This window comes from Hylobates moloch, unplaced genomic scaffold (genome assembly GCF_009828535.3).
Source record: "Hylobates moloch isolate HMO894 unplaced genomic scaffold, HMol_V3 SCAFFOLD_3, whole genome shotgun sequence".
Lineage (NCBI taxonomy): Eukaryota > Metazoa > Chordata > Mammalia > Primates > Hylobatidae > Hylobates > Hylobates moloch.
The window spans coordinates 31320957-31345976 of NW_026652278.1; the positions used below are offsets into that span (position 1 = coordinate 31320957).

Here is a 25020-nt window from a genome sequence, read left to right on the forward strand (position 1 = left end):
AATGTTAATTTGTCTCCAGCAAAACAGAAGAGTCCAGGAACAAGCTAGACTCACCTCTATCTCTTGTTCCTCTTCAGTAAATGGCCCACCTGAAGGTTAGCTTTAAGTCTGCCCTTATTCACGTGAAAAGCAAATAAATAACCTCATCGCCTTTTTCCAAATCATAATCACACTTTAAAAGAAGCTTTTACTGTGTAACTTTGAAAATGTTACTTAATTTTTCTGGAACCTGAGTTTTATCTGTAAAAGGGGAATATTAATAAAGGCACAGTCTATCTTGTGAGTTTTTGTGAAACTTGAAAAGAATACAGGCAAACTGTTACAGCCAAATGGAACCTAACAAGATGCAATGACTAAATGTAATGTGGTATCCTAGATGGAATCTTTGAACAGAAAAAGGCCATTAAGTAAAAACCTAGTGAAATCTGAATAAAGTATGGACTTTAATTAATGATGAATCAATATTTATTCATTAATTGTGACAAATGTGTCATATTAATATAAGATGTTAATAATAGGGGAAACTGGGCATTGGATAGATGAGAACTTCTTTATAACTTTTCTATAAATATGTTTATAGAAATAATCTATTATAGATTATATATATTAGAGTCTGTTATAATAATTTATATAAATATAATTTATAGATAATTTATACAAATATAATTTATAGATTATAATTTATGTGCTTTATAGATTCTAAAATTGAAAGGCTATAATGAAAAACCACCTTATAAATTATGAAGTTCTAGTCAATTGTAAAATATCACATAATTTAGTAGATTTAGTATTTTATGCAGATTGTTGGTAAGGTAGGTAGCTATCTTAAGTAGCTCAGATAACAGAGATCACTTGAAGAGTTAAGTCCTGGTGTGGAAGAGTCTAGCCCCCAGAAATATCCCAGCTGTTTCCTGCCAGCTGGTGCCTCATGTCTGACTTGCAATAGAGTTGATTTTCTTCATGTAATTATTTTTGCCTCTCAACCTGTCTATTTCACTAAAAGAACAGTAACTTTTTAAAAAGAGGCTCTAAGCAGATAGGTGCTTTAATTTAAAACTTCAAAAAGCGAAACATAAGGCATGAGTATGATAATTTATTAGGTCCATTTCCTAACTGGCTGAAACAGATCTGATCTCTACTACTCCCAACTTCAAATGTAGAAACATGCAGACATCCAGAGATAGAATTCAGCAAGTGTACCCATCCCCTGCCAACTCCTGCTCTGCCCTGGGAAAAAAAAGAAAAAGAAGAAAGCAAAAGTCCCAGAAGTGCAGGAAATTGTTTCTCAGACGAAAGACAACACTTCCTTTCCCAGAACAATCCATCTCCCACACTGACATCCTGCTCCTGCTATATTTACCCAACCCAAATCTGCCGATGATATACTTCCAGCTGCACTCCTGCCACATGGTCCTGTCACTCAACTGGAGCACTCAGAGGGGAATCTGTCCAGAGGGCAGAGCCTAGAAATCACTACGCACTAATCCATGCTTCCTCTATTGCTAGCCTTCAGAGTAAAGTGAGACAAAATATGGACAGTATTACTCCCTGTTTATTTTGGAAGTGACTGGGGAGACAAGAGGTACTTCATTTTATATAGTTGCTAATTTTGACTGCTCTCATGGTAGCCAGCAGAGGAACCTGAACAATGAAGAGATTGAAATGGGAGGTTAAAAATAACTCTGTTAATGCTAGCAAGCCAAAAAACATCACTTAATAGCCTCTTCCTACCCAACCCACTAGGATCAGGCTATCAAGTCACATTACACGGTAAAACCTTCAGTTCCAGATAGACAGATCCAAGGAGTCAAGATGGGACAATTTCATTCACCCCATCTCATCCTATCTCATAGTATATTCTACTGAAAGGGGAAAACCCACACACTGGACTGGGCAAAGGTAAATGTTAGAGCTGACTCCCATTTTCCTATTTTAGTAGTTCTGTATTCTCGGTCCTTCTCTCTTACTCTTGCCTCCCCATCCCCGTCCCCAAGTTCTTTACTTCTGCCCCTTTCCTCTTTCTGACTCTCTAGTTGTTTTCTTTTGTCTCTACTTATTTCTCTCTCTCTCTCTTTTTTTTTTAAGACAACGACTCCTCTGTCACCCAGGCTAGAGTGCAGTGGTGCCATTATTACTGACTGCAGCCTTGATTTCTGGGGTTCAAGAGATCCTCCTGCCTCAGCCTCTCAAGTAGCCGGGACTACTGGTGTGTGCCACCATGCCTGGCTAATTAAAAAAAAAAAAATTTAGTAGAGATGAGGTCTCACTAGTTACCCAGGCTGGTTTCAAACTCCTGAGCTCAAGCAATCCTCTTGCCTCGCCCTCCCAAAGTGCTGGTCATTACAGGCGTAAGCCACTTTTTTTGAGGGCAAGGTTCCCTCGAAGAAACATACCTGATAGCTGATAAGGCATTCATTAGTAATGGTCATAATTATCATATCATTAGCCTATTCTCCATAGTAATAACAATAAAAAACCTGAGTCTCAAGAAGCAATACTTCTTTTTCTCTCTGCTTTTGGAGGCTCAGTCATGCATCCTAATCATGCTTCAAAGGAATGAAAGGAACGGCACAAGGAAAAAATGCAGAAAAATAAGAGGGAAGGAAAGAAAAAAATGATAGAAAAGGAGAATAGGAAAACGTTTCTCCTAACTTTTTCTCTCTTAAAGCTCCTGGACAATGGGCATTTCCAAACTTTATGGATTTTGTTAAAGCTTAAGTGGAAGTTCTTAATAAGATGAATCAAGCTATTAAAATAGATTTGAGAACAAAAGCTGAAATATAATGATGAATTCATAGCAGATCCCACTTATTAAAAGAGGGAGTAAATTTTAAAAAAAAGAATCCACTTCACATGGCTGTTGTCAGTCTGGCTTAGAGAAAAAGCACTTAGGCTGTTGGTTGAGTGGAGAACAAATTCCACTGGGTGATGTGGCCATTCTAGGAAATTACCAAGTTCCAAGTCAAGCCTCATTGAGCCAAACCTTTTTCCAATTTTCAACTCTTTTTAGTTACTAGATTTAGAGGTAAAAAAATATAGATCTTTAGGGTATGCAATTGTGTTTCTTATAGGAAGAGAAACAAACAGAAGCAAGCTAGAAAGACAGTTTGTGTCCACCTAAGAACAAGTATTTTAAGCAACCACTCAAATTTCACCATAACTACAACCAGAAATTGGTTCAGGCAAGAATTATCAATGTATGTTAGGTATTAGAGGGAAAGTTTAAAGAGGAGTATGATCTTCAAGTGTTTCCCTACAGATTGCTTATTAGTTGCAAGGGGAAATAACATCTATACAGTAAATAAATCAGATTAACATTTGACCAGATGATCAAAATTAGTATCACCAATGAACAGCACCTGCAGTTGTGATACCCTGAGAAGGACATTGTATCAGTAGTGGCATATATTACAGATTCATGATAGACACACACCACCTGAATCTAATCATGAGAAAATATCAGACAAACCCAAAATGAGAAATATTCTTGAAAGAAATAAATAAATTAGGGTGACTATAGTTAACAATAATTTTTTGTATATTTCCAAATAGCTATAAGAGAAGATCTGAAATGTTCCCAACACAAAGAAATGACAAATGTTTGAGGTGATGGATATCCTAAATACTCTGATGTGATCATTACACATTGTACTCATGTATCAAAATATCACATGTAACCAATAAGTATAATTATGGATCAATTTTTTAAAAAGAAAGAACACAGACATGAACTGGTCTGTAGTTATAAAAAATGTCAATGTCAGCTGGCTGTGGTGGCTCATGCCTGTAATTCCATCACTTTGGAAGACCAAGGCAGGAGGACCAGTTGAGGCTAGGAGTTCTAGGCTGCAGTAAGCTACGATCCCACCACCAGACTCTGTGAACAGTTATGGAGTTACAGATAACTCCATAACTCTAAAAAAAAAAAAAGTGTTTTTGTTTAATTTTTGTTTGTTTGTTTTCTTAATCACCCAGGCTGGAGCGCAGTGGCATGATCATAGCTCACTGCAGCCTCGAACTCCTGGGCTCGAGCAATCCTCCCACCTCAGCCTCCTGAGTAGCTGGGACTACAGGCACACACCACCATGCCCAGCTAATTTTTTTTATTTTTTGAAGCAATGAGTTCTCACTATGTTGCCAAAGCTGGTCTCAAACTCCTGGCCTCAAGCGACCCTCCTGCCTTGGCCTCCCAAAATGCTAGAATTACAGGCATAAACCACTGGCTGAAAAAATTTTAAAAAAAAGTTTTTAATGCTAATGTCATGAAGCATAAAGAGAAGCTAAAGAACTATCCCAGATTAAAGGAGACTAAAGAAACGTGACAACTAAACGTAATTTGTGATCCTTGGCTGAAGCGGAAAAAAAAAAACAAACAACAAAAGTTTATTGACAAAATTGGAATATGAATAGTAAATTATTGTATCAATGCTAAATTTCTTGAATTTGATAACTATACTTAAATTAGTAAGAGAATATCCTTGTCCTTAGGAAATATGCACTGAAGTATTAAGGGATAAAAGATCATGATAGGCTGGGCGCGGTGGCTCATGCCTGTAATCCCAGAACTTTGGGAGGCCGAGGTGGGCGGATCACCTGTGGTCATGAGTTCGAGACCAGCCTGGCCATCATGGTGAAACCCTGTCTCTACTGAAAAGACAAAAATTAGCTGGGCGTGGTGACGGGCGCCTGTAATCCTAGCTACTCAGGAGGCTGAGGCAGGGAGAATCGGTTGAATCCGGAAGGTGAGCCGAGATTACGCTATTGCACTCCAGCCTGGGTGACAGAGCGAGACTGTCTGGGAAAAAAAAAAAAAAAAAAAAAGTCACAATGTATATAACCTACTCTCAAATGATTTAGAAAAAATTATTTATTTATGTACTTTTCTTTTTTTGAGACAGGGTCTAACTCTGTTACCCATGGTGGAATGCAGTGGCATGATCACAGCTCACTTCAGCCTTCACCTCCCAGATTTAAGTGATCCTCTTACCTCAGCCTCCCAAGTAGCTGGAACAGCAGGCACACACCACTACACCTGGCTTTTTAATTTTTTGTAGAGAAGGAGTCTACCTATGTTGCCCAGGATAATCTCAAATTCCTGAGCTCAAGTGATCCTCTCATCTTGGCCTTCCAAAGTGCTGGAATTATATATGTGAACCACTGTGCCCAGCCAAAAAATAATTTTATGTCTATACATACATACATACGTGTGTGTGTGTTTGTGTGTGTGTATGTGTGTAAGTAGCAAAAGGACATATGGGAGACTTATTATTCTTGCACCTTTAAATTTGAAATTATTTCAAAATAAAAATTCAAGAAAATTCACCATCTGTTCATTTGATTAAATGTCCTGATACCAATTAGGTAAAAGGGAAATAGGGATGAATTCACATTCTAAATAGCAATAAAACAAACTCTGGTAGCCAACTTTTTCCTTCCCTTTGGAGCTTTTGTTAGACTATTACCAACCCAAATATGTCCCATTCTCTACCTTCCTTTACTACATGCACACAACCCATTTTGTTGACTGTTGAGCCTACAGCCTACCCAGGATTACTTAGGACCCTGGCACCATCTCCCATTCTCTAAATAAAAAGCAGTTCTACTAAAGGCAAGCACTACTCATTTTCTTCTTTATAGAACCTTGGCAACAGAAACATTCTTTTTTTTTTTTTTTTTTTTTTTTGAGGCAGAGTCTAGCTCTGTCACCCAGGCTGGAGTGCAGTGGTGCAATCTCAGCTCACTGCAACCTCCATCTCCCAGGTTCAAGCGATTCTCCTGCCTCAGCCGCCTGAGTAGCTGTGACTACAGGCGCCCACCACCATGCCCAACTAATTTTTTTTTTTAGTAGAGACGGGGTTTCACCGTGTTAGCCAGGATGGTCTCAATCTCCTGACCTCGTGATCTGCCCACCTTGGCCTCCCAAAGTGCTGGGATTACAGGCATGAGCCACCGTGCCAGGCCTTTTTTTGGAGACAGAGTCTCCCTCTGTTGCCCAGGCTGGAGTGCAGTGGTGCGATCTCAGCTCACAGCAATCTCCGCCTCCCGGGTTCAAGCGATTCTCCTGCCTCAGCCTCCCCAGTAGCTGGGATTACAGGCGCTCACACCCATGCCCGGCTAATTTTCGTATTTTTAATAGAGACGAGGTTTCACCATGTTGGCCAGGCTGGTCTAGAACTCCTGACAGTTGATCCACCTGCCTCGGCCTCCCAAAGTGCTGGGATTACAGGCGTGAGCCATCACGCCCAGCCCAGAAACATTATTTAAAACCCCTGAAATGAAACTGATTAAGATGCAGTCTTGGCTCACTTGGGAGGATTAATGAGACCTACTTGGAGTCTGAGAACCAAAGTTCATTTTCCTTTGACTATTTTCCCTACAATGCTTCTGTCCAGGTGGACTGAACCAAGAACTTCTTTTCCCAGGCCAAAGGGAACCAGGATCCTATCAGAGTCAACAGATTCTGGTCACAAAAACTATTTAGCTATAGTAGGTATTAAATAATGTAACTTGGATATAGATTCATCCCAGAAAAAAAGAGGCAAAGGAGAAAGAACTGCACTTTAAATTCAGAACACGATAAGCCACTCGAGCAAATGATAGGTCACAGGTCTTTTTGTGGACTACATTTGTACTCCAACATTCACTCCAACTTTCTCTTTTAGAAAGTTCTTAACCACTGTTTAACTGCTTCACTGCCTCACCACCTCTTTCTACTCTTGAAAATCCTAGGAATACTATTCCTACACAAGGGGATGGTCTCTCTGAGGTCCCAACGCTCCCAAAGCCTACTTCTAGGTGCTTTCTCTGGGATTCAAAAGACAAATATATGATGAAATGTTCTACTGATTATGAAGCTAAATCCTGTTCAAAGTTACAAGGGTTTTGGTACTACTTTCCTCACATGAGACCCTTGGGCTAAAGGTAGTAGGCTGCTACTAAAAAACACTTTTGTTATTTGTGAACTGGGACTATAAGACCCTGGCTGGAAAAAACAGCTTTCTTCATTCTTTTAGCACCATAAGGTAAACGGCTACTAAAATCTGTTTTTGGCTGGGCGCAGTGGCTCATGCTTGTAATCCCAGCACTTTGGGAGGCTGAGGCCGGTGGATCACTTGAGGCCAGGAGATAGCACCACTGCACTCCAGCCTGGGCAACAGAGCAAGATTCTGTCTCTGGTCAAAAAAAAAAAAAAAAAAAAAAAGTCCTGGCGCGGTGGATCACACCTGTAGTCCCAGCACTTTGGGAGGCCAAGGCAGGCAGATCACCTAAGGTCGGGAGTTCAAGACCAGCCTGGCCAACATGGTGAGACCCTGTCTCTACTAAAAATACAAAACTTAGCTGGGCGTGGTGGTGGGTGCCTGTAATCCCAGCTACTTGGGAGGCTGAGGCAGGATAATTACTTGAGCCTGGGAGGCAGAGGTTGCAGTGAGCAAAGATTGAGCCACTGTACTCCAGCCTGGGCGACAGAGTGAGACTCCCTCTCAAAAAAAAAAAAAAAAAATCTTTGTTTTGCACCTCTAGACTTCAATATCCTAAAAATTGTGTCAGAAGCCCAAGCCAAAGAGGACTCAAATGCAAAGTTGAATTTTATTAGAAAAAACAATCAGCCATTGATAACTTATCCTATGGTTCAACTGTGGTCAGTTCAGTTCTGTGATGCACAGACTGATTAATCAAAGGCCAATATAAAAAGATTAATCATATCATAGAACATATTATAGGTGAAAAAAAATTTTTTAATAGACTAATCAACTATAAGACATTCAAGGCCCTAAAAGCAGCTAATGAAGCTGCCATGCACAGAATTTCCAGGGTCACTGCCAGGCAGGCAGGGCTAGGGCAGAGGGTGGGGGTGGGACGGACAACATGGACAACACCAATGCTATTCTTTTGACCATCCTAGAACCTCTTTCAGCAAACCAAAGCATACACAATTTCCTGAGGTCACATGTGGAAACTGGCAGACTTCAAACTAGTGCCCAGTTGTCTGCTCAAATTCCAGAGCTTCTCAAATCACCGGCCCACTAGACCATAAACTATGAGAACAGGAACTGTGTCAGTCTCCTTGAAAACTAGGTCCCTAGAACCTAGTTCCGTTTCTGGCACATAGTAAGTAATCAAGAAATATTTGTTGAACTTCCACTAACAGAAAAGTTCCTGGAGAAGATGCTCTTTTGGAGTCTTTCGAGGACAAATAATTCCCTCAGTCCACCAAAATGATTCAAAAGGGTGGCCACGTCTAACATGATATGTCTAAACAATCTGTATAGCATCACATAAAAGGGATAATGTGCAAAGTGACTAATCAGTCATAATTACTTTCACAATTCTTATTTCCTTGGGGGAAGAGTACTTACTCTAATATTTTCCAGGATTATAACGACTCAAATAGGCTCAAATTAATCTCTGCCTGGCAAAAGCTGATTCATCCAGAAACAACCATCTAAATAGAACTGTCTTACTGAAACCAAAGTTGATAGGGATGAAGAATCCACTCATTCCCAAAAGTCAAGGGGGCTAAGGTGCCTCACAGAGTCCTTCACAGAATGTCAAGAAAATGGTGAGAAGGGCACCCTGACTCAATATCCTCCTTGACTTCTTGCCCATGAAATAACATTGCAGACAGACAAATTCAAACCAGTGCTAGAACAGGAGTAAATCACAAACTTTCTACCAGCTTTCAAACTTTTTTGACCATGATGGATAGAAAAAGATACAGCTTACACTACAACCCAGAAAATACAGGTTTCTAACTGAAACAAGTTGCGAAAAACAATACTTAGCCTTCTTAAGTATGATACACTGATAATTTCTTTTTTTAATTTATTTTTTATTTTATTCATTTATTTTTTTGAGACGGAGTCTTGCTCTGTCGCCCAGGCTGCAGTGCAGTGGCGCGACTTTGGCTCACTGCAACCTCTGCCTCCTGGGTTCAAGCAATTCTCCTGCCTCAGCCTCCTGAGTAGCTGGTGCATGCCACCATGCCTGGCTAAGTTTTGTATTTTTAGTAGATACAAGGTTTCACCATGCTGGCCAAGCTGGTCGCAAACTCCTGACCTCGTGATGAGCCCACCTCAGCCTCCCAAAGTGCTGGGATTACAGGCGTGAGCCACCACACCCGGCCAGATACACTGATAATTTCTATTCTATTCTTTTTTCCCTTTAGTGCTGGTAGATTGTACCAGAAAGCAAGGAAGTGTTCAAAGATGTCATGTCTAAAGACAAAGGAACCAGTCTGAAGGGGATGCACACTGGCCAAACTTGAAATAATATGAGCACCAAAAATAACAATGGAAAAAAACATATCTGTAATTAATTGTAAAACACTAAAAAATATTCACAAGCCCCTAGGAGGAGGCAGACCCACATTTGCCACCACTAGTGATCATTATCAACACTCACTTCTGAATCTGAAAACTGACAATTAAAGGGAATGAATTAACCATTTACCCTGCCTTTTTAGAAGAAATTGGTTTATCCTCCAGTTGATGAGGGAAAGTAGTTCTTTACAGAAAATGCTAGCCAATAAATGTAGAAAAAATGACAGAATTAGAAAAATCGGCCGGGCGCGGTGGCTCACGCTTGTAATCCCAGCACTTTGGGAGGCCGAGGCGGGCGGATCACGAGGTCAGGAGATCGAGACCACGGTGAAACCCCGTCTCTACTAAAAATACAAAAAAAAATTAGCCGGGCGTGGTGGCGGGCGCCTGTAGTCCCAGCTACTCGGAGAGGCTGAGGCAGGAGAATGGTGTGAACCCGGGAGGCGGAGCTTGCAGTGAGCCGAGATTGCGCCACTGCACTCCAGCCTGGGCGACAGAGCGAGACTCCGTCTCAAAAAAAAAAAAAGAAAAATCATTCTGTGACCAGTGAAATAAAAGATTCAGTCAAATATTAATCAGTGGATGACCATTAGGTAAAAGGATATTAGAGGACAGGATATTTACAAGGTGCGAAAATATTACTTCATAGATTACTTAAAATTACAAAAAGAAAAATCAACATGTTTCAAAATTAGGAGATATGGCAGTCACCATCAGAAGCAAGTAACAAAACTGTTAAAATCAACAATTGCGGCTGGGTGCAGTGGCTCATGCCTGCAATCTCAGCATTTTGGGAAGCCAAGGCGGGTGGATCACCTGAGGTCAGGAGTTCAAAACCAGCCTGGCCAACATGGCGAAACTCTGTCTCTACTAACAATACAAAAATTAGCCATGTGCGATGGTGGGCGCCTGTAATCCCAGCTACTGGGGAGGCTGAGGCAGGAGAATCAGTTGAACCCGGGAGTGAGGTTGCAGTGAGCTGAGATCAAACCATTGCAGCCCAGCTTGGGTGACAGAGCAAGACTCTGTCTAAAAAAAAAAAAAAAAAAAAATCAACAATTGCAGGACAACCTGACAGGATGTGCTTCCTGTGGTGATATAATATGAAATAAGGCCGGGTGCAATGGCTCACACCTGTAATCCCTGCACTTTGGGAGGCTGAGGTGGGTGGATCACTTGAGCCCAGGAGTTCAAGACAGGCCTGGGCAACATGGCAAGACCCCGTCTCTACAAAGAATACAAAAAATTGGCTGGGCACGATGGCATGCACCTGTAGTCCCAGCTACTTGGGAGGCTGAGGTGGGAGGATCACTTGAGCCCAGGAGGTGGAGACTGTGGTGAGCCAAGATCACACCACTGTACTCCAGCCTGGGTAACAGAGCAGGACTCTGTCTCAAAAAATAATGGTAATGATGATAATAATAATAATAATAATAATATGAATTACATAGTATCATCTATAAAATACTCTTGCCAAAAATATTTAACCTGAATCTAATCAAGCTTTTAATCTTTTTAGTACATAATATACGGGAAAGAGGAACAAGTTAAATGATACCACAAGGACACAGACAAACCCAGAATGTATAAACACAAATGGGCTGGTGTCCTCAAAAAGCCAATGCAAGAGAAAAAAAAAAAAAGGTGGAGAAAATTGTCTTTTAAAAGCCTAGGGCCAGGTGCGGTGGCTCACACCTGTAACCTCAACACTTTGGGAGGTTAAGGTGGGAGGACTGCTTGAGGCCAAGAGCTTGAGAACAGCCTGGGAAACACAGCAAGATCCTATCTCTACAAAAAGTTTTAAAAATTAGCTAGGCATGGGCCAGGTGCGGTGGCTCACGCCTGTAATCCCAGCACTTGTGGAGGCTGAGGCGGGCAGATCACGAGGTCAGGAGATTGAGACCATCCTGGCTAACACAGTGAAACCCCATCTCTACTAAAAATACAAAAAATTAGCCAGGCGCAGTGGCGGGCACCTGTAGTCCCAGCTACTCAGGAGGCTGAGGAAAGAGAATGGCATGAACCCGGGAGGCGGAGCTTGCAGTGAGCCGAGATAGCGCCACTGCAGTCCAGCCTGGGTGAAAGAGCGAGACTCCGTCTCAAAAAAATAATAATAAAAATAAAATAAAATTAAAAATTAGCTAGGCATGGTGGCAAGCGCCTGTAGTCCCAGCTACTCAGGAGGCTGAGGCAGGAGGATCGCTTGAGCTGCTGGGAGCTATGACTGTGCCACTGCACTCCACCCTGGGTGACACAGTGAGACCCCCATCTCTAAAATAAATAAAATAAAATGTCTAAAAAGACATAACTACCTAATGAAATGAGAATTGTGCTTCAATTTTGGTTTGTAAAACCAACTACAGCTATAAAAGTTTGGGGACAAACGGAAAATGTTTAATATGAACTGGATATTAACTAGAATTGGCAAATTATTGTTGTTTCTTAGTTGTGATAATGGTATTATTATGTAGGAGAACATCCTTATTTAGGATGCATGCTGAAGTATTTAGGGGTGAAATGTCAATATGTTTGCAATTTATTTTCAAATGGATCATGAAAAAATGATAATACACATATATGGATAAAGCAAATATGCCTAAATGTTAGTAATTTTGACTCTAAATGTGGAATATGGGTAATTATTATGGTATTCTTTCAATTTGTGCTAAGTTTAAAATTTTTCATCATAAAAAGCTGGAGAGAACTCCAGGCACGGTGGCTCACACTTGTAATCCCAGCACTTTGGGAGGCCAAGGTGGGCAGATCATGAGGTCAGGAGTTCGAGACCAGCCTGGCCAACATGGTGAAACCCTGTCTCTACCAAAAATACAAAAATTAGCTGGGCATGGTGGCCCGTGCCTGTAATCCCAGCTACTCAGGAGGCTGAGGCAGGAGAATCGCTTGAACCCGGGAGGTGGAGGTTGCAGTGAGCCAAGATTACGCCACTACACTCCAGCCTGGATGACAGCGCTAGACTCCGTCTCAAAAAAAAAAAAAAGTCCAGGCGCAGTGGTTCACGCCTGTAATCCCAGCACTTTGGGAGGCCAAGACGGGTGGATCATGAGGTCAGGAGATCGAGACCATCCTGGCTAACATGGTGAAACCCCATCTCTACTAAAAATACAAAAAATTAGCCAGGTGTGGTGGCGGCCGCATGTAGTCCCAGCTGCTCGGGAGGCGAGGCAGGATAATGGCGTGAACCCGGTAGGCAGAGCTGGTAGTGAGCTGAGATCACGCCACTGCACTCTAGCCACGGTGACAGAGCGAGACTCCGTCTCAAAAAAAAAAAAAAAATTGGAGAGAATGCCATGCAACCCATTACAGTGATATAATTCACTAATGCAAAGCAACAACCTACAGTCTGAAAAACACCACTCTAGCCCAGGGCAGTTGTAATACCATATCAGCTCTCACTTCATTTAATCAATTTGGTACCAGTTTTCTTAAATGCAAAAACTCATTTGGAATGAGGCTTTCTTATTCTACATCCTCTTGTCAAGGGTCTCTCAAGTTTTAGATTTTTTTTCTTAAAATAACTCACTTTACTTGAAAACAAAAAATAATCAGTGGAAAAGTCCCTGTCAGTGTCAGGGAAATCTCATTTGTCCCTCTACTTTTAGAGGATTTTTTTTCAATTCAGGGCCAATCCCAGATAACACTGAAGTGCTTTTGATCCTTTTCTTCCCCAATGAATGTCCTCAACTACCCTTACCCTCTAGTTCCCAAGTTGCTTTCCAGGACACCTGGAAGCAAGCTGCATGGCTGACTGCAGAAAAACCCTAGCCCCCACACTACATCTGGCCCTGCCTTTCCACCAAATCATATGCCAATTTATTGCCCTCTGATGTACAGTCCATTAGGCCACTTCCTGGATGCCCCCACTTCACACTGGGCCAGAAATGCAAGACAATAATGTGAGTTCCACAAACGGGCAAGTAATTGCTCAATAAGCGTGGAACAAGGAAAGGTCAGTTGTGATCTGTGCACATGTGGCAGCCCTTCACAACTCGACCTACAGTGGTAACAGTGGTAACAGAATGCTGATGTTACAGAAGAGACATGCCATGAGACCCAGCCAACAGACAGCCAGAAGTGCTTGTCCATCTAAGTTCTTTAGGATCTTCAAAGAATAAAGGAAAGGAATAAAGGCCCCTAAATTGGTGAGGTGCAAATTATCTCCTGGTTTCCTGGAGTAAAACTAAGAGCCTAAAGTAGTCATTGCTCTCCATCTATTACCCTTTCTTAATGAAGTGATCTGAGCTGAAATGATCTTATCTCCATTTTGCTCTATAGCCAACTCCATCTTCTAACAGATGCCAGGAGAGAAAAGACAAATGTACTCACCCTTTCCATAAACATAACCACTATCACTTCAGAAACTGGGGTATCAACTAAGTATCTATGAACATAGAGAGATAGTCAGAGGGGGGCAAGGCTGAGACAAACTCTTCACTATCTCTCCTAATCAAAACAACACATTGAATTTCAAGCATTTGGCTTCTTCTGAAACCCTTTTGGCACTTGTCCTGAGTTTGAATGGGTGGAAAGGCAGGAAGGGACTCTGCCTGCCTCCTTGTTTGAAAAAAAAAAAAAAAAAACAGCAGCTGGCTTTCTTTTTACTCATCTGACTGCTGTCATGGTAAGTTGGGCATATACTCAGAAGTTTCAGGCCTCAAGAGGTAGCTGTGCTAAAGTGGACAAACGCAATAAAAACACCAGCAACTTTGATACCCACCACAAACCACACTGTTACACTGCCCCCTAACCTTTGCTACAAAGAAATTAGGTTTCTCTGTTTTTGAGAGCTAAACTATTAAGAATGCTCTTTCCTCTTTTTTCACAACTCCTTTTCTGATACATGCAGTAGAAAATGTGCCCTCCCAACAGCCAGCAAACTAGTTCTGATGGCTAAGTGTGCCTGGGTATGAGGAAGAGAAAAAGAGAGAGCTGAACCCATGAGAAGCTAGACTATGCAGAGCTGTTTCTTCTCAAGAGTCTTCATTTTCTAACCTTGAGTACAAACAAATGTTTGGAAGAACTTCTTGGTTTAAAAGTGTCAAATGAAAAGCATTCATAAATCATCTGGGGAAGGCCCCAGTAAAAAGAAATGGCAAAGTCAAGTCATCAAAATATAGGCCTCTTGGAACCACCCTATTAATATGAATAGTCCCGGGGGAAAAAAAGAATCACAGTACCTTTATTTACTCTAACTGTGCTGAAATGTCTACAAGTCTGTGGCCACTCAAGTTACAGAGATTCTAAGGTGCCAAAGTCAGTCTGACTCAAATTCAAGTCACATTCTAATGTATTACTCAATTATAGTTTTATATTATAAACCAAGAAAGTAAAACAGGGCACAGGAAATGGATACTTTTAAGTGTGCCCATTGCCTTTCCTAACACTCAGCCCTTCACACAATTTGTCTGCCAAATTTTATCACATTTGGTTCTTTTAGTTTCTACTTAAGCCTTGAACAATTCACTAGCTCAATTCCAAGTGGAACAAAAGCTGATGACCCATTCAACCTTCTTCTCATGCTGATTAATAATGATATATTACTTACTCCCTAAACTATAGACTCTTGTAGGAAAAAATAAAAGTAGGCACTTAATCAATAGGATTCCAGCAATTTTTTTTCATATAACATACTCGCTTTTGTTATTGTTGTTGTTGAGATGGAGTCTTGATCTGCCACCCAGGCTGGGGTGCAGTGGCACAATCTCAACTCACTGCAATCTCCACCTCCTGGGTTCAAGCAATTCTCCTGCTTCAGCCTCCTGAGTAGCTGGGACTACAGGCATGCGCCACTGCGCTTGGCTAATTTTTGTATTTTTAGTAGAGACAGGGTTTCACCATGTTGGCCAGAGCTGGTCTCGAACTCCTGACCTCAAGTCATCCACCCGCCTCAGCCTCCCAAAGTGCTGGGATTACAGGTGTGAGCCACCATGCCTGGCCCGTATAATATACTCTTATTCAATCTTTTTCCTGACAATGACTACTAAAATCTCTTTTCTCTACACCTCCCCATTTTCCAAATGAAACAGATTAAACTTGAGGTATCAGGCATTCTCAGTTTCTTTTCTACCTAAGCGGCTACTGCTAAGAGGTCCAGGCCAGACAGGTGTTAAGTCATAGTTCCTCCCAGGTTGGCTTCCAGACTCTGTTTAAATGTTCTCTGCAAACCTCTGGAGGTTAGATGGACTCAAACGTCCTCGCTCAGACTCTGAATTCACAAAGCCTGAGACAGACAGTACCCTACAGGTGTGTTTGTCCAGGATAAACTATATTTAAATAAACTCCTGACACATCCACTTTCTCCTGGCACGTGCTTCTCCCTCTTAAACTCAAGCACACCATAACTTGCTGTCCCAGTAAGCTCTGTAAAGAAATATCCTATCCCCCAGAATTATGCTATGCAACCCACCAATGTCTTTGGGAATAGCTAAACTCTGGTCATAACATCTTTACATGCAAAAGCCAAATAAGCAAATATGAGCTATTGTTTTTACTTATTTCTTTGGCTTGTTCCTTAAGGAAAGAGCGGGAATAAGAAAAGCTGGCAGCAGATTGCTCTCACTCATGGTCATCCATTCCATGCCTGATAGGGACCATACAGCATAAAGTAGAGGCTACAAAACGTTAGCTTTGGAATGATCAGCTAGAGTCATTAGTCCTGTCAAATCAGTGGCTATGAGGGCAGGAAGTCTGACTGATTGTTTACCATTATAGACCCACTTCCTAAGTACCTAAGAAAAATGCCTGGCACATACCAGATAGTCAATAAATATTGGTTAGAAGCAACTCAATAAGCTAGGCCCTGAAGGAATCCAAATCTTGGAGAATCCCCAAAAGAAAAGGTCTAAGAAGCTAGAACAATGTTATAGTTAATACAGGTACCTATACTGGGCCTCAAGACCACCTTAGTCTTACACTGAGAACCCCCAGTCCTGACAACCAAAACTGGACATTAGGTCCTCAGAGCTAAAAAGACCTGGGACTAAATCTCCAAAGGCAAACTCCTCACCACCACACCCTCACACGCACATAGACACACACACACCCTAAGAAGTCTTCCTCAAGCCCTGGCCCTGAAGGCTTTAAAGAAGTTATTAAAAGATGATCCCATAAGAGAAGATTTTGGTTGTGATACTTTCTTTCATTCATTTATTCATTCATTCATTCATTGAAATAGGGTCTCACTCTTGTCACTCAGGCTGGAGTACAGTGGCACAATCATGGCTCACCATAACCTCAAACTCCTGGGCTCAAGTGATCCTCCCGCCTCAGCTTAAGTAGCTGGAACTACAGTTGTATGCCACCATACCCGACTAATTTTTTCTATTTTTATTTTTGTAGAGATGGGGGGGAATCTTGGTATGTTGCCCATGCTCGTCTCGAACTCCCAGCCTCAAGCAATCCTGCTGTCTTGGCCGCCCAAAGTGCTAGATTACAGATGTGGGTCACTGCACCTAGCCTGGTTGTGATACTTTTAGACTGTTCCTCTCCTGCTTTAAACCAAAAATTTTCTGGAAAGGAATCTCTTTGTAATGATCTAAGTTTAAAGACCAGGGACAAAGACAGACTATATCTGGAGGCAAATGACCACAACCAAACACCACAACTCACAACTGACTATAGCTCTTTCCATAAAGCTATACTGGATGAAGGGAACTAAGGCTTGCAAGGTTATCTAGTCTGGGAACAAAGAGATCAAAGACCACAGACCATATTGGCTAGAAGCATTCCTATAAACTGTCTACTCTTGTCAGATCTAAAACCAAGAGCAATATCAAGTATCCTGATATTTCACTTTCCCTTCCATGCCCTATCCCATGCCACAGATCCTACCATAAGGTCTAGCTGCGAGACTGAAGATAACTCCCATATGCAAGAGCCCCAAAAGATTCCTAGAAGAATAAAACGAAATGTGTCTTTGGAATCTAAACCCATGGCAGGGCTTGGGCAGATGTAAGAGAGAGGCAGTGGCCCTTCTGCCCCTAAGGCCAGGACACCCCAGCCCTGCAGGCAGCACAGAGTTAACTACCCACCCACTCTGAGAAGCACAAAGGTACATCACTGCAACATGCCTAACATTTACATTGCCTCTCTCTGCTCATTAAACAGGTTTTGGTTAAATAATGAACAAACTGTATTACAGACTCCGATGAGAATTCCAAAATTATAAATCAACTGGGAAAGCCCAAAGGGGCAGACAGACAGGGAGGGGGGAGAAGGATAATATTGACTAATATAAAGGGCGCAGCTTGACAGTGGATATTCCTGCCACACCTGATCAAACACACTCCATGGGGGGAGGGGAAAGAGAGCAAGAGAGGGGAGATGGGACAAGACAGCCTGAAATTTGCATCCGGAAAAGATTAAAATGGATTCTTTGGGGATAGAGAAAATACATAATATATATTACTATAAATGCAAAACTGTACTAAAAGCTAACTCAAATGTCAAAGATTACAGTTTGAATAAATTTAAATATAAAAGCCATGTGCTTCCTTGAGTTAATGAGAGAGACATAAAAGGACAAACTGGGCCAGAAGCTGAACAGAGCCTTATGCTGCCTTTGCTGGGTAATGGGTCCAAAGCACAGCAGTGACTACAGAGACTTCCCTCCACAGCTCTGAGACCTGAGAAAAAACTGGCAAATCCATCACTTCTGCAGCCTACATGTGCCTCCTTTATAAACTGAGATATGATTCACATACTATAAAATTACCTTTTTCAAGTATACAATTCAGTGATTTCTTGTATATTCACAAAGTTGTACAACCATCACTACTATCTAATTCTAGAACATTTTCATTACCCCAAAAAGGAACCCTGTAGCCATTCGCAGTCACTCTCCATACCCTCTCCCAGCCCCTGGTAACCACACATCTGTTTTAACTCCTTCAGAATAATCTAAAAGGAGTCCTGAGAGGATTTTAAGACCAAATGAGGGACAGCAGTCAAGTCTCTCTCACTGGTGGTAAGCTAAAGCTTTATCCAAAGTAACAGTATGCAAACTTTGCTCTTGGACACTCTTTTTCTTCCAAGAGCAACCCTCTTTTCAAATTTGGTATTATTAGAATATCTCATTACTCTAAATGCTATAGACCTTGTAGTCATCATACAGTTTGGGCAAATACTGACTGTAAATGTGGTCCAATGACATACATCTGTGAGAAAAACTAGTATGGACTTAGCCAACCTTACTGGAGGAAAGGACTTATTTCCTTCACAATAATGAGATAATATTCCTGGAGGAGTAGTGTAGGTCGTACTTAGATACTTTAAAGATTCTTTCTACAAGAAAAGAAAAAAAATCATTTTGGTTTACTGACAATGTCCAATGAACCACCCATTTCCAACAGTGATAGTCTTACCAATCAAGCCAGCAGAAAGCCTAGAAAAATGCAAACAGAAATCCTTTGCAAAAAAGGACCATGTCCAAGTCAGTTTCATGAGAAACTGGGTAGAAGTCCTAGAATTCCTGCTATCCCTCCTCCAATCTAAGTGGTACACCTTAACTGGTCATCTAACACAAGTACATTCCCTTCAGTTTTCTCTCCAAGTTAAAAACCCTTTCCCAGCCTCTTACCATTAATAAGCTTCCAGGAAAGCAGTCCTCCTGACACTGCCAATCAGAAAAATCTGTTTGTTTCCGTAAAAGAAACAAGAAATTAGTCATGGGTTGCAGAGTCCAGGACCACAGGGACAGCTGACCCATAAACCTGCTCCTGGGAGCCAGCACTGTGTGTGGGGTCAGAAGCAATATGAAGACCATAGATGCGCTATTTTAGGTCTACTCTGTCATTTTCTCAGGCAGGTAATATGCTAAAAACCAAGAACAATGTAGCAACCTTGGCAGGCACCATTTCAAGATATGCCACAGCTGTTGGCCTTGGAAAACACTACTACCTTCCCTCTCACTCCAGGGGAAAGCTTAGCAACACCCAGAGATGTTCCTACCACCAATGAGAGAACTGGCTCCTGAACACACTCTGGGTTTTACTAGTTCCAAGAGCAGATAATCTGGCTGGATTTCTAACCCAAGGACATAAGAAAATCAGGTGTCAGACTCAACTTTGATAGCTCTTAAATAGTCTACAATTCCTAGACTGCATCATTTACCACAGGTATGGTGTCTGAGGTAAAATCTTGGGACATGTTAGCATGAAGAAAATAAGCATGGGATCTGGATTCAATAGCAGGCAGGAAATGTGGCTCTGTCAGGATAGCAACACCACCTCAGCTCCTCAAGGTTTGCAGAGTGCCCAAAAGGCCTACAAGGCCAGGGTGATCTCAGTCATTTTACGGTATTCCCAGTCACTTATAACAACAATCCTTCACAGTGTATAAGATGTTTACCAAGTGTTTCCAATTATATTAACTTGTTTGATCCTCTTAACATCTCTTAAGAAGATAGTACTCTGAATTCAAAACCAAACAAAAAGAACTGTAAATCTCCATTCATTATATTTCCTTTCTAATTGGGATATGTAAGCTTTATCTGTGAAATTAAAAGAAAAAATCGGTGCAAGTAGCCAACATTCTAAAGCAGTCAAGTACCAGTCGGTACAGGCCATAAAATAAGAACATGCCACCTAGTAGCAGCATTTGCCCTGCTAACTAGTCAACAATTGCCTCCTCTATACTTGATCCTTCTTGGCTAACATTTCCAAAGCTGTTTCAATTGAGTGAAATTTGCTCCTTTAAAGAAAATATGGTTGGGAGGCCAAGGTGGGCAGATCACTTGAGGTCAGAAGTTTGACACCAGCCTGGCCAACATGGTGAAACATCATCTCTACTAAAAATACAAAAAAATTAGCCAGGCATAGTGGCACATGCCTATAATCCCAGTTACTCAGGAGGCTGAGGCAGAAGACTTGCTTGAACCCAAGAAGCAGAAGTTGCAGTGAGCTGAGATCGCGCCACTGCACAAAAAGAAAATATGGGTTGGGCACGGTGGCTCAGGTCTGTAATCCTAGCACTTTAGGAGGCCAAGGCAAGTGGATCATCTGAGGTCAGGAGTCTGAGACGAGCCTGCCCAACATGGTGAAACTCCGTCTCTAGTAAAAATACAAAAATTAGCCGGGTGTGGTGGTGCATGTCTGTAATCCCAGCTACTTGGGAGGCTGAGGCACAAAAATTGCTTGAATCTGGGAGACGGAAGTTGCAGTTGCAGTGAGCCGAGATCACATCACTGCACTCCAGCCTAGGCAACAGAGAGACACACTGTTTCAAAAAAAAAAAAAGAAAGAAAATATGTAGGGAACTCTTAGATAACTTTAGCCCATGTTTAGGAAAGTAAAAAAGAATTTTTCTCCAGATCTTGTCCCATATTTCTAATGAAAAGAAGAAATTTTCTTATTGTTTGTTTAATTTGCAGAAGCCTAAACACTATCCAATTACAGTCTGACATATGTCACTAGCCAAAAGCATTCCAGGGTTATACACTGCAGGAGCCCTTTATGGTCAACAAAGGAACATAGCTCTGAGGCTTTCTCTTTCAGTCTGTATCTACATCCCCTTGGTTTTGACACTTTCCTCCTTTCCTGCCAGTGTGTGTGTGTGTATATATATATATGTATATACATAAAATAAACACATACACACACACACACAAATATAAGGCACTTAATGTGTACATTCTCTTCTAATCACATGTACAGAAGCAATATAGGGCAAAGAGCCCTAAACCAGGCAACAGAGGCCTGAATTCTAGTTTTGACTCCACCTCTTAGGATTAGTGTGACCTCAGCTAAATCACTTTAAACCCCTCCGGGCTTTAACTTCTTTCACAAAAAGGGGACAACAGCTGCCATGCCTCCCTCACAGGGTTGTATAAAAGTTCAATAAGGTAATAAATGTGAAAATGGCTTTGAAAATTCTAAACATATTAATATATTATATAAGGTTATCATGATTAGGAAAATGGGGGCAAACAAAGGGAAAAATGATTCTAGAACACATGAAGATTGAAAGATCATGAAGACTGAAACCAATGCAATAAACCAAGGATTGGAAAACTGCACCCATGGGCCAAATCTGGCTTGCAGATTCTTTTTTTAAAGAAAATATAGGCCAGGCGCAGTGGCTCATTCCTGTAATCCCAGCATTTTGAGAGGCCGAGGCAGTGGATCACCTGAGGCCAGGAGTTTGAGACCAGCCTGGCCAACATGGTGAAACCCTGTCTCTACTAAAAATACAAAAATTAGGCGGGTGTGGTGGCGTGTGCCTGTAATCCCAGCTACTTAGGAGGCTGAGGCAGGAGACTGGCTTAAACCCAGGAGGCAGAGGTTGCAGTAAGCTGAGTTCATGACACTGCACTCCAGCCTGGGCAACAGAGACCCTATCTCAAAAAAGAAAATATAGGCCAGGCACAGTGGCTCAAGCCTGGAATCCCAACACTTTGAGAGGCCAAGACAGGAGGACTGCTTGAGCTCAGGCATTTGAAACCAGCCTGGGCAACATAGCAAGACCCTGTCTCTATAAAATAAACAAAAAGAAAATATATATTGCTCATTCATTTATATATTATCTATGGCTGCTTTTGAGCTACAAAAGCAGAGTTAAGTAGTTGCACAGTTGTGTATGGCCCACAAAGCCTAAATTATTTACTATAAAGTCCTTTATAGAAAAAGTTTGTCTATCAACAAATCAAACACATATTTTTTACCAAGATTAGTAATCCACATACATATGGAGACTTACCTGTTATACTATTTAAAACCTCCTTTAGATGACTGAAACTATGCAGCAGAGGATCCCGTTCTTCATCCTGTAGAACACATAGATTAAAGTAAGTCATTATTGGGCCAAAAGAAGAAAAGGAAAATAAAGGACAGATCAAGGGCTCTTTCTACGAACCCAATCAGAAAATCTTGTAAGTTTTCCTTCTGAGGAAAGAAAATTAGCCATAGTTCATAGTTTTCTGTTCCCTAATCTCTTATTTCGTAGAGATACTCTGGGCTTATCCAAAATAGTGAATTCTTAAGTGCTAATCTATATTATCACCATAACACTCAAGCTACTACAGATTGCCAGGTCCTTTATATGTGTATTATTCTGTCTTCTCTCCCTTTTCATACCCATTATGTCAACATACATATTCATTTCAAAGATATTCCTGATGCCACTCTCACTTTTAAATCAATACATTTTTATGAAAGAACTTGAGAAATTTCCAAATGCACTTACCATCTATGTTCATATAAACTCCCAAGTTGGCAATTTCTAAACTTGTTTTTACAACTGCACCAAAAATTGTTTTACACAATTCTACAAAAAAAAATCCTCAAACATATATAACAAAGAAAGCCAACTGTATAACAGGTAAGTTTCTTACTCATCTGATTGGTAAGATATGGCCTACTCTATATATGGATGTTTGCTGAACCCCCAAGGAGTACCATCACTAAGTCATGTTCTGTGTATCAATAACTACCCTGATTTAAATAAATTTGATAGCTAATGATAGCCCTAAAGAATTAGAAAATAAAGAATCTTTCTGATACTTTTAGGCATACTAAAGAGGTCCCAAGCACAGGACTAGCTTAAGCTGTTTACAAAAATATTTAGAAGAAGAATGGTGTCATCTTTTGGGTCCCAGAGAAAAAAAGACAGCCTACATATCTGATGCTAGTTGGGATACAAAAAACAAGATATCAAGAACAACTCTGAATTCCTACTATTCTCATTGTTACCAGGAATTTGATTACTCTTTTAACCATGCCAACAGATCCCCTATAAAAACTTAGTGACCAGGCCATTTATCCATTTCCCACTTACCAGTGGTGTATGAGTGCTCCATCGGGCATTCCGTTTGATGGCCCCAACCACAACGTTAATCTCCCCTTGAATGATGTAAATATTCTTATCCACCATCTTGGCAAACCTACCAAAACAGTTAAGATAATAGTCTCATTAATATTTGGTTACCCAAAGCATACCCAAGTTTAAAAATCAGTACCTGATAAGGTTAGAATTGTGGTTTAACTTTTCAGTACCAAGATTTTCTTTCTTTTTTTTTTTTTTGAGGTGGAGTTTCACTCTTGTTGACCAGGCTGGAGGGCAATGGCGCAATCTCAGCTCACTACAACCCCCATCCCGGGTTCAAGTGATTCTCCTGCCTCAGCCTCCTGAGTAGCTGGGATTACAGGCATGCGCCACCATGTCTGGCTAATTTTGTATTTTTTTTTAGTAGAGACGGGGTTTCTCTGTGTTAGTCAGGCTGGTCTCGAGCTCTAGACCTCAGGTAATCCACCCGCCTGGGCCTCCCAAAGTGCTGGGATTACAGGCGTGAGCCACTGCGCCTGGCCAGTACCAAGATTTTCTATACTCATAAAATCTGTTAGCCAGGTGCAGTGGCTCAGGCCTGTAATCCCAGCACTTTGAGACGCCAAGGCAGGCAGATCACCTGAGGTCTGGAGTTCAAGACCAGCCTGACCCACATGGAGAAACCCCCTCTCCACTAAAAACACAAAAAATCAGCCAGGCGAGGTAGCGCATGCCTGTAATCTCAGCTACCTGGGAGGCTGAGGTAGGAGAATTGCTTGGACCTGGGAGGCAGAGGTTGTGGTGAGCCAAGATCGCACCATTGCACTCTAGCCTGGGCAACAAGAGTGAAACTCCACCTCAAAAAAAAAAAAAAAAAATCTGTAATACTAAAATGAGATGAAGTCCATCTTATGTTATGAATCCAACTATCTGGCTCTCCTAGGGGGTCTTCAGAAGTTCAAGGTAGTTCAACACACAACTGAAAGCGAGTCAATCCAGAAAATTCGTCAAAGGCACCTCAACAAGCCTCAGGAAGCATGTCAAATTCTTCAAAGTCAATTGTTCCCAAAGTCCTATGATGCCTTTAAGTACACAGATACAACTGTAATGTCAGCTTGTTAAAAACAATATTTCTGGCCAGAAATGGTGGCTCATGCCTATAATCCTAGCACTTTGGGAGGACGAGGCGGGAGGATTGCTTGAGCCCAGGAATTTGAGACCAGGCTGGGCAGCATATCGAGACACTCTCTCTCACTCTCTCCTAAATATATAACCTTCCCTTTGTTCTTTTTTTATCTACTCAATAAAATAACAGTGCAGATTCAAGTTAAAGAAAAGAATAAAGGTTGTTGGAAGCATAGTGTTGGTTTAGAACCACAGTTGCAATGTCAGCCTAAAGGCTGCATCCAGGCCAGGTGAAGTGGCTCACACTTGCAATCCCAGCACTTTGGGAATCCAGGGCAGGAAAATCAGTTGAGCCCAGGAGTTGAGACCAGCCTGGGCAAACAGTGAGACCCAGTCTCTACCAAAAAAACAAAACTAAAAAATTAGCCAGGCATGGTGGCATACACCTGTAGTCCTACTTACTGGGGAGGACTGAGGCGGGAGGATCACTTGAGCTCAGGAGTTAGAGGCTGCAGTGAGCTATGATCCCACAACTGCACTCCAGCCTGGGTCACAGAGCAAGACACTATCTCTAAAAATACATAAATATAAATATAAATATAAATGCCGGGAGCGGTGGCTCACGCTTGTAATCCCAGCACTTTGGGAGGCTGAGGCGGGCGGATCACGAGGTCAGGAGATCGAGACCACGGTGAAACCCCATCTCTACTAAAAATACAAAAAATTAGCCAGGCGTGGTAGCGGGCGCCTGTAGTCCCAGCTACTCGGAGAGGCTGAGGCAGGAGAATGGCGTGAACCC

The 25020-nt window shown here is 41.6% G+C and overlaps 1 protein-coding gene across 19 annotated transcripts in view; it reads right to left on the bottom strand.

Moving 5' to 3' along the window:
• The window catches only part of GBF1 (golgi brefeldin A resistant guanine nucleotide exchange factor 1), a 136606-nt gene that overhangs the window by 99492 nt on the left and 12094 nt on the right, over positions 1-25020 (bottom strand). For 18 of the 19 annotated variants that reach the window (XM_032179260.2, XM_032179268.2, XM_032179252.2 and 15 more), the window contains exons 2-3: positions 23109-23214; positions 22032-22098 (exon numbers count right to left, since the gene is read on the bottom strand). In XM_032179260.2, the coding sequence (XP_032035151.1) occupies positions 22032-22098; positions 23109-23204 (163 nt within the window). In that variant the 5' untranslated portion in view covers positions 23205-23214. Of the gene's footprint in view, positions 1-22031; positions 22103-23108; positions 23215-25020 lie in introns of those variants that run through there. The other variant, XM_058436064.1, reaches the window with a different exon arrangement.